At 36.1% G+C, this 10,665-nt stretch overlaps 1 protein-coding gene across 1 annotated transcript; it reads left to right on the top strand.

Annotated features, from left to right (window-relative positions):
* Positions 1-1,168: 1,168 nt before the first annotated feature.
* ACTRT1 (actin related protein T1) lies at positions 1,169-2,601 on the top strand. Its single transcript, XM_010353312.1, has one exon. It carries the CDS (start codon positions 1,360-1,362, stop codon positions 2,485-2,487), a length of 1,128 nt encoding a protein of 375 aa, XP_010351614.1. The 5' UTR covers positions 1,169-1,359; the 3' UTR covers positions 2,488-2,601.
* The last annotated feature ends 8,064 nt before the right edge of the window (positions 2,602-10,665 follow it).

Below are 10,665 nucleotides of genomic sequence, written 5' to 3'. Positions count from 1 at the left end.
CTACAAAATTTATTACAGAGTAACAGAAATCAATGCAGTATGCTACCAGCATGATGATAGACATATAGATCAATGGAATAGAGCAGTAAGTCCAGAAATAAACCCAGCTGTCTCTCTATAGTCAACTGTTGTTTGAAAAAGGTACTAGTCATTCTACAGGGCAAAAATTATCCTCTTCAGCAAATGGTGCTGGAACAGCTACATAGAACCACATTCAAAAGAATGAAGTTGAAAACTTAATGCACACCATAAATAAAAATAAACTCAAAATTAACAAAAACTAAATGTAATAGTTAAAAGTTTAAAATTCTTACAAGAAAACAAAAAGATAAATTTAAGAATCTTAAATTTTATAATGAATGCTTACATATGACACAAAATATGAACAACAAATAGCAGAAAAACTGGACTACTTTAAAATTTAAAAGTTTTGTAATTTCAACAACACTAACAAAAAAGTGAAAAGACAGTACAAGAATAAAGGAACATGTATGTACATAATGTATCTGATAAACACTAGAGTCTTGACTGTGTAAAGAACAGTTACAATGGAATAATCAAAAAACAACCTAATGAAAAAGGAGCAAAGAGTCTGCATAGACATTTCTCCCAAGAAGGTATTAGAATGGCCAATAAGCACCTAATAAAGATTCTCAACATTGATACTTAAAGCTGAAAAACAAAACCACAATAAGATAACATTTCACACACACTAGAATGCCTAGAATCATAAAGTCAGATAATGGAATTTAGAAGCATGTGGAGAAGTAGGAGCATTCCTACAGTGACTGTGGGAATGTAAAATGTCACAGCCACTTTGAAACAAAAAACTTACAGAAATTAAAATCAAATGATTTGACATAGAGTTGTCATATAACTCAGCAATTCTATTCTTAAATATATATCTAAAAAATGAAAATATAATTCCAAGGAAAAGCATGTAGAATAGTATTTCTTGCAGCTCTGTAGGTATGATTTGCTTTCCTTGGCTTTATATCTGACCAGGTAGGGAGTACTATTGGCTCAGAGGCCCCACCCCACCCCTCTGATGCTCAAGAGACCCCGCCCCTCTGATGCTCACCAAGGACAATTGTTGCCTTGACTGGATTGTGACATAGAGGGCAATCACCCCTCATGTTGCCTCAGCAGGCCCTGAGCCTACAGAATGGAGACAAGATTCAGAGGTTGAAGATGGGGTGTCCTGGTGGACTGAAGGCAGTATACTAACTTTACATGGGTGACAACCTGATAACTTCAGAACCCTGAAGTTTAAAAAATTCTAAAGGTGCCTGTCATCTCAGAGTGTGACGTAAGTGTTCTTTCTTTATTTGGGGGAAGTCCAGGAGAGCATATTACAGCATGTTTAATCCACACGTATTAGATGTTCCTGCTGTAATTTTTGACAATGGTTCAGGACTCTGCAAAGCAGGCGTGTCTGGAGAGATTGGACCCCGCCATGTCATCAACTCCGTCTTGGGACATTGTAAATTCAACATGCCTTCAGCAAGACTTAATCAGTACTTTGTGGGGCAAGAAGCCCTGTACAAGTATGAGGCCCTACATTTGCACTACCCCATTGAGCGTGGACTGGTAACAGGATGGGATGACATGGAGAAACTCTGGAAACATCTCTTTGAGTGGGAGCTTGGAGTAAAACCCAGCCAACAGCCTGTACTCATGACTGAGCCCTCTTTGAACCCTAGGGAAATTCGAGAAAAGCTAGCAGAAATGATGTTTGAGAACTTCAGTGTGCCTGGTTTCTACCTGTCTAATCATGCAGTGGCAGCACTCTATGCCTCTGCCTGTGTCACAGGTCTGGTGGTGGACAGTGGAGATGGGGTCACTTGCGCTGTCCCCATCTTTGAGGGTTACTCCCTGCCTCATGCAGTCACGAAACTCTATATGGCAGGGAGGGACATCACAGAGCACCTCACCCAGCTCCTCTTTGCTAACGGGTTTAACTTCCCTTGCATACTCAACAAGGCCGTGGCAAATAACATCAAAGAGAAGCTGTGCTACATCGCCTTGGAGCCAGAGAAAGAGCTACGCAAGAGTCGGGGAGAGGTCCTGGGAGCATACAGACTGCCAGATGGACATGTCATCCACTTTGGGGATGAGCTGTACCAAGTGCCCGAGGTTCTTTTTGCACCTGACCTGCTGGGCATCCACAGCCCGGGACTCTCAAAAATGGTCTCCAGCAGCATCATGAAGTGTGACACTGACATCCAGAATAAACTTTATGCAGAGATTGTACTCTCCGGGGGCACCACTCTCTTCCCCGGACTGGAGGAAAGGCTCATGAAGGAAGTGGAACAGCTGGCTTCCAAAGGTACTCCCATCAAGATCACGGCTTCTCCTGATAGATGCTTCTCTGCATGGATTGGTGCATCCATCATGACCTCTATGAGCAGTTTCAAGCAGATGTGGGTCACCTCTGCAGACTTCAAGGAGTATGGGACATCTGTGATTCAAAGAAGGTGCTTTTAAAGATCCTTGAGCAGAGGAGACATCTTTAAGCACCAGATTACAGGAGTACCAGTGGGAGATGGCATTTTCTTCTGGGCTTCAGCATGATGTTCAATAAAAGTTTTGCCATTTCAAGTTTCAGTTTATTCTTAGTAGCACCATGATATATTGAGGCATGTCATGAATCTTTAGGTTACTCTATTACTCTCTTCTTTCCCATGGGCCTGTTAAGTTTTTTTCTCCTAAGAAAATCTTAGGTTATATGTTGAGGTTATGTTCATATAGAGGATTTATAGCAAATGGTGCCTGGGACTCATACCTAGGAACTTGATTTGGTAGAATCTCAAGAATCTTTAAATTATTATCTTAGGTGGTTCTAACAGACCCAGTTTCCAGGAGAATAAATCACAAAGAAAAGTGTGAGAAAAGGAAGGAAATGAAGCAGAACCAGAAATCCTTCAATAGTCTTAAGGTTCAAGTCCTTTTACCTGGTTTATCATTTAGTTAGTGCAATAGGGTTCTTGCTCTGCTGTTATGAGATCAAAAAGGCTAATTAGAATGGAAAAAAATTGAGCATAGAAATCACCATTTTCTAAGGCTTTCTAAGCTCAAGGTCCTTGTTCCCAGTTGGAGCATTAAGAATCAGTATTTCTAAATTATTGTTTTTTTTATCATTTTTAATTTCAAGGCTCTATATAACATCATTTTTTATGGATAAACACTAGAAACAATAGTTATCAATAAAATAATTTTGAATAAATTATGCATACAGAAATATTTCTTCTCATTAAGTTAATACATATATTAATAAATGTGATTTTATATGATTATAAGTATTTAGAGAAAAGTACAGAAGTAAAGACACCACATAGTTTATGCAACTTGAAGAAGAATGGAATGAGAGGTAATGCAGTTGGAAGGAAAGGGTATAACAAATAAAAAAAAAGAAATTGTTATATTATGAATTTCAGCCTGAATGAAATAAAACCATTCATCTAAAAAAATATATTTTTCACATATCTACTCATCATTGCTAGCCTAAATACAACCATGAAAATTGACAAGCCCTATAGTCACTATAAGTCAGTTCTTTTCATTTTTATATTTATTTGAGAGAGAGGGCTTAACAGCAAACTTCTGCTTACAGGTAACTAATCAAAACCACAAAGAAATAAGACAGTGGAATAACACCTTCAAAGTGAGCTAGAAAAACTCTACTGTCAATATAGTATTATATACCCAGGAAAACCATTACAAGAAATACGGTAATAAAATAAGAGACATTTTTGAATAATAACTAAAAGTACTTACTGTCAGCAGACTATTAGCACAGAAAATTTTATAAGATTTAATTAAGGCATATAGAAATAACCCCAGAATAAGACATGTTAGAAAAAATAATAAAATTTTAAAATGCTGAAAATGGGGGTAAATTAAAAAATATTGATGGTATTTATTTATTTATTTGAGACAGAGTTTCGCTCTTGTTGCCCAGGCTGGGGTGCAATGGCACGATCTTGGCTCACTGCAACCTCCGCCTTCTGGGTTCAAGTGATTCTCCTGCCTCAGCCTCCCAAGTCGCTGGGATTACAGGCACTCACCACCACACCCAGCTAGTTTTTGTTATTTTTAGTAGAGATGACGTTTTGCCATGTTGGCCAGGCTGGTATCGAACTCCTGATCTCAGGTGATCCACCTACCTTGGCCTCCCAAAATGCTATGCTGGGATTACAGGCATGAGTCACCATGTCTGGCTGGCATAAATTTTAGCAGTGAAATAGACAATAAATCTTCCACTCTACAAACATAGCCACAAATCATGAATACTGGTTTGAATTTAAAATATTTAAATACATTTGCATTATTCAGAAAGAAAAGTATTAATTAAACTTAGAATCTTTATGTTGAAACTGAAGAAATTCTGACTATAAAACCTTAAATATTAACAAAAATACTTAAATTACCCTTACATTACTTAATAATTTAAATAACTTAAGTAACTAAATAACTTAAATTACCTTTACATTAAATTAAATTCTGATTGTAAAAACCTTAAACATTAAGTTAATTTTCAAATAAGATCAAACAACACTTTCAAATAGAATTAGACAAAAAAGAAATTATAATGGATTTACATATAAAAAGTGAATAATAACAAAATATTAACATCATTTAATATGTTGGTAAAATTGAAATTAGTAAGAAATGTATAGACTTAAATGGTTTATTACTAAATAAAGAAATGCTGCATATAAATATGCTAAGTACCCAATTGTGGAATTTAATAAAGCAAACAGAATTAACCCAGATAAATTACTAGGAAGTAAAAAGCAGAACATGATAAATTAATGAGCTATCACAGAAAGATAAGGAGGATAAACAAAGAATAATTTGTTCTTTATAAAGATAAATGGACATACTAATGAAATCATTGAAGACAGAAGAAATGAAAAGTATAATAATTAGGAAAGAATAAATGCAATTGTCATTACTCAGAAATTATAGAGCATTCTTCAAAACACCTGAAGTCAGAAGCACCAAGATGGCAGTGAGGCTGTGGAGAAAAAGGATCACTTGCACACTGTTGATGAAAATGTAAATTAGTTTAACTATTGTGGAAAGCAGTTTGGAGATTTCTCAAAGAAACGAAAACAGAGCTACCATTGGACTCAGTCATCCCATTAGTGGTTTTATGCCCAAAGAAAGTAGATCATTATACCAAGAAGACACATGCACTTGTATGATAATTGCCACACTATTCACAATAACAAAGATATGGAATCTACTTAGGTGTTCATCTGTGGTGGATTGGATAAAGAAGATGTAGTACCTATACATCATGGAATAGTACCCAGCCATAAAATAATGAAATCATGTCCTTTGCAGCAACATGTATGCAGCTAGAGGCCATAATCTCAAGCAAACTAACGAAAGAATAGAAAGCCAAATGCAACATGTTCTCACTAATAAGTGGGAACTAAACATTCAGAACACATGGACATAAACATGGGAAAAATAGACACTGCAGACTCTTAGAGCAGGGAGGAAGTGGGGCGTGAGCTGAAAAACTACCTATTGGGTACTATGCTCATGATATGGGTACAATATATTCATATAACAATCCTGCACCTGTACTCCCAGTATCTAACACAAAAGTTGACATTAAATAAAGAGAAAACCTAAAGTAGTCATAAAAGTGTTAGAATTGAGATAATTTATTGTTTATTGGATATAAAGTAAATTTACCATTTGCAATTGCATTTCTAGTGGTAGCACCAAACAGTTAAAACAAATTTAGAAACAAACATATTATTTAAAAACAGTAGGAAAGAATATGTTTTCTCAAAATAATTGTATGTTCCAGACCTTTATTTTTAAAAAATATTTTTTTGGAAAATTGTTGAAGAAGACCTAAAGAAATGGAGAGACCCACCATGTTCATCGATAGAAACATTTTAAATCATAAAGATGGCATTTCATCATAAAATTATCTGCAGATTCAATAAATTTCAATCATAATTCCAACTAAGTTGTAAGACATAACTACCTTATTCTAACATTGATATGTAAGATTCAAGGGCCAAGAATTTTCAGCACAGTCCAGAAATAGAAAGGAATAGAACCAAGCAGAGGGACTTGATATAAGGTATTGAGAATTATTACAATTAAGATAGTGTGGTAGTGATTCCCAGATAAATTAATCAAAATCTGGTAAATTAATATGATAGTATTATCCAGATAAATTAATATGATAGTAAATTGAGTCTAGAAATAATGCAGTCATATTTGGAAATCTGAGAGTGCAGAAATGCAGATTGGTGATATCTGGGTAAATAGTTAACCTTATGGAAAAATAATGAATAAAAATGTGTATATGACAGCATACACAAAGAGAGGAGGGGAGAAGTAAGGGAGAGGGAGAGAGAGACAGACAATTATAGAAGAATCAAAGACTCAAATCTGAAAGTCAATAGTTACAATTTTATATGATAATATAGGATATCTTTTTAATTTGGGATTGCTGGCAAAATTGTTTTCTTTAGCCATGGAGTCTAAGGAAGTTTCAGCAAAACTGTTTGGAAGTCCTGAAGTCAAAGTTGACCTACAAAGTTGCCTATTGTGTATCTGGAACAGGCCTGCATTAGTACCTCGACCATACTTAGTCATTTGCCAGGCAGCAATCTGTGGGAAGTATGGCCTTGGCACAAATATGCTAATTGATCCAGAGTGTAGCAGCTTACATCCTTGTTCAACTGTGCTCCCTGTAGTTAGAGGCCTGTCAGGTACTCTTATTTTTACCTCCACACCTAGTAAGTCAATCGGTCAGAAGAAACAGTGCATCGGATCTGGAAAAATGACAGAGATTATTGCTACTTCTAACGGCCTAAAGGATGCTGGGATGGTGGTATGCATTTAATTCACTATGCAAACCTATATAGTAGCTAAACTAATCTTATAGAATGATACTGGACTACTTCAGTCTCAAACAATATTCCAATTGCACCTATCCTAGTTGTGGCATCTTTGCTAAAGCAAATTAATGTGGGCTGAACTATGTGGTTTACAGCTATATGTCTGCTAAATGTGTTCTATTCTATCCTTATCGTAAGGGGCCGTAAGAAGCAGTTCTCATTCACTTCAAATGGGCAAGAATATAAATTTATGTGACTCGTTTCACCCTCTGTAATTAGTCTAAAGGGATCTTAGTCCTCTGTATACAGTAGACAATAGGACAGTGATCCAGTACATTGATGTCATCATTAATTAGATTGTATAAATGAGATGACTGGTACGTTGGAGGTCTTTTTATAGTACATGTGTTCAATAAGGTGGCAGATAAACCTTAAATCAGAGACTTGCCTAATCCCTAGAATCTTGGGCAATCTAGGTGTCTGTAACATGCTGGACATCCTCTCTAAATTAGACAACACATTTTTAGTTCTTGTAACTCCAACAACTAGAAAGGAAGCGTAAGACCAGATAGGCCTTTTTAGAGCCTGAAACCAGTGTATTGCTCATTTGGAGATAATGCTCCAACCAATCAATATATTGCACTACACAAACGGCACTTAGCTTTAAGTGAGGCCCACAGAAAGAAAGCATTCTGTTACAAGTTCAGGCTGCAGTTTAAGGGACCCTGCTAGTTGGCCCATATGAATTAGTGAACTCTATGGTATTAGTTAGTCATCATCGGAAAAGGCACAGTGTGAAATTTACAAAGAATCCCAAAAGGATCATCACAACATAGACACCTAGGATTCCAGACAAGACAATGCAACTTAAATCACAGAAGTATACAGTATAAACCATTTGAAAATGGCTTCTGATGAGCTACTTTTCCCAGTAGGAACAGAGTATCTCCTCATGAGATTTCAAGTGATTACTTGGTGTTTGGCTATGATAACACATTAATGTGTATAATTATAGTTTTTGCACTTTCTCGGTATGTTTTACCCTTTTGAAGAATTTAAAAATACAAGCCATAAGCCAGGAGAACTATATGCAATGCATATTTTCTGCAAAGTAACAATCTCCGGAAAAACTATGTCTCTGTAAGAAAAATACAAATCATTGAAGAGGAAAGGGGCCAAAAACATAAACAGATATTTCACAAGTGAATAAACATAGGTACTAATAAATGTAAAATATCTAAACTGTATTAATAATCAAAAAAGTTGGAATTATGACTAAATGACATATCATTTTACATACAACAAATTGGCAAAATTTTAAAATACACATCATACAACACTGTGTTACTAAATATATGAGGAAAGTATATTCTCTTATGTTGCTTATAGGAGTTTAATTGGTCTAAATAGTTTGGAAAATAAAATTGGGCATTACCTAATAAAATTAAAATTTCTATGGAAAAATTAGACAGAAGGTACTATACATTGGCAACATAAAAGAGAAGATGAAGAATGGAATGATAAAAATCTTACAATTGGTTATAGAATGAACGAAAGTATATAAGTTCCAGAAGAACATTAGGGAGAAAATAATGAAGAGATATTATTTAAAGAGATAAAGTCTTAAAATTTTCCAAAATTGATGAAGACATTCATCTTCAGATTCAGTCATCCAATATGTCCTATGCAAGAAAACTTTTTGAAAGCACATATTTGGGTCAATTTAAGTGAAACTATAGAAAGTAAGGATTGAAATAAACTACAGGAATTTCTACAGGATATAAAAACATTATAAGTAAGAACTAGAATTACAAAATAATTGTGAGTAACAAAGTATGTATACAATGTAAACAAACATTTAATAAATAAAATAATGGCGATAATGTTGAATTGAGAACTTAAAAATAAAACATGTAAAAATTAAAATATTGACTATAGATTGAATATATGGGAGAGGATCATTGGGTTTAATGAATATAAATTCCTTTTGTTATTTAAGAAGAGGATAATGTTATGGAGTAAATATACATTTTCTTAATTATGAATTTAAAAAATTATTAGATGACTAATACTACTGAAAAAATAGAGGTTCCTCTGTATACACGTTAATCTCCTTTGTCACTCTTTTATTTCATTGCACTCACCTGGAGAAACTCCAATACTGGTTACATACAGATTCCACCTAATGTTTGTATGCAAAAGTGTAGCTAAACTTGGCCTGGTGGGAAAAGATACTGATGTTGACCTATCTCAAGTGAAAGTAGTGTATACTCACTATTAATTCACCTTTAATACTGTTCAGCAATCTCTGTAGCTGCTTTAAATCCTTTTCCCCCTCATAACTCCAATTAGGTCACCTTTAGTTTATACTGTGCCTCTGGATTGCAGTGGCTCACACCTGTAATCCCAGCACTTTGGGAGGCCGAGGAGGGCGGATCACCTGAGGTTGGGAATTCGAGACGAGCCTGACCAACATGGAGAAACCCCGTCTCTACTAAAAACAAAATTAGCTGGGCGTGGTGGTGAGTGCCTGTAATCCCAGCTACTCAGGAGGCTGAGGCAGGAGAATCACTTGAACCCCAGAGTCAGAGGTTGTGGTGAGCCGAGATCGTGCGGTTGCACTCCAGCCTGGGCAACGAGAGGAAAACTCCGTCTCAAAAAATGAAGAAGAAGGAGAAGGAGAAGGAGAAGCAGAAGGAGAAGGAAAAGGAGAAGGAGAAGCAGAAGGAGAAGGAAAAGGAGAAGAAGAAGAGTAACTCTTTTCATTAGGACTTCTTTTTCTGAGTTTAGCAAGGATTGGATATTTGTTGCCTTTTGTTTCTTCGTTGGGATAAACGTGCCAAGCACAACCTGTGCAACCACATATGGAGGTCTTTCTTTCCTTCCCTTACTGCCTCTCTATTCAACTTTAACAAATAACATTGTATCCTTTTTCTTTGGGAAAATAGAACCTGTCAGAAAAGAATATCCACGAACTACTAGTAAAATAAATCTTCCTGTTAACATCTGTCTACGTGAATTCAACTTTCCTTCATGTTAATATAAATCGAATGTCCATGTTCACATCTACAGAAAACTGATCCACTTATATGCCAGATTTTATCCCTTCCTGCCTATTCAAGGATATCATTTCAGAAATACCGGCCGGACGCGGTGGCTCACGCCTGTAATCCCAGCACTTTAGGAGGCTGAGGCGGGCGGATCACGAGGTCAGGAGAGCGAGACCATCCTGGCTAACACAGTGAAACCCCGTCTCTACTTAAAAAAAAAAAAAAAAAAAAAAAAAAAAAAATATTGGCTGGAAGTGGTGGTGGGCGCCTGTAGTCCCAGCTACTTGTGGGGCTGAGGCAGGAGAATGGCGTGAACCCGGGAGGCGGAGCTTGTGGTGAGCCGAGATCGCGCCACTGTACTCCAACCTGGGCTACAGAGCGAGACTCTGTCTCCCCCGCCTAAACAAAAGAAAAAAAAAAAAGAAATAAAAAGAAATAAAGAAGAAAGAAATACCACCCTGCCCCTCTCCTGGATGACCTATATATTCCTTATCCTATATTTGTTCTATATTATTTGTTACCATAAAAGCATGTTCTAGTTACTCTCACCTTAAAGACAATCTTCTACTTGACTCAATATTTCTCTCTTGGTATGGACCTATTGTTTTCTTTTATAGAGAAATTCCTCAAAAGAGTTCTCTATAGGTCCTATTTCAAATTCCTTTCTTCCTGTTCCTTTTATAAACTAATTTTTTCTTTTGTCCATGTCATTCCACTGAACCTGCTTCAGTAGCCTC

Source organism: Rhinopithecus roxellana, chromosome 7 (assembly GCF_007565055.1).
Source record: "Rhinopithecus roxellana isolate Shanxi Qingling chromosome 7, ASM756505v1, whole genome shotgun sequence".
NCBI lineage: Eukaryota > Metazoa > Chordata > Mammalia > Primates > Cercopithecidae > Rhinopithecus > Rhinopithecus roxellana.
This window is presented reverse-complemented; position numbering and strand designations above follow the sequence as displayed.

Bases quoted from the DNA above. Each gene is read 5' to 3' on its own strand.
- ACTRT1 (XM_010353312.1), top strand. From the start codon at position 1,360: ATGTTTAATCCACACGTATTAGATGTTCCTGCTGTAATTTTTGACAAT.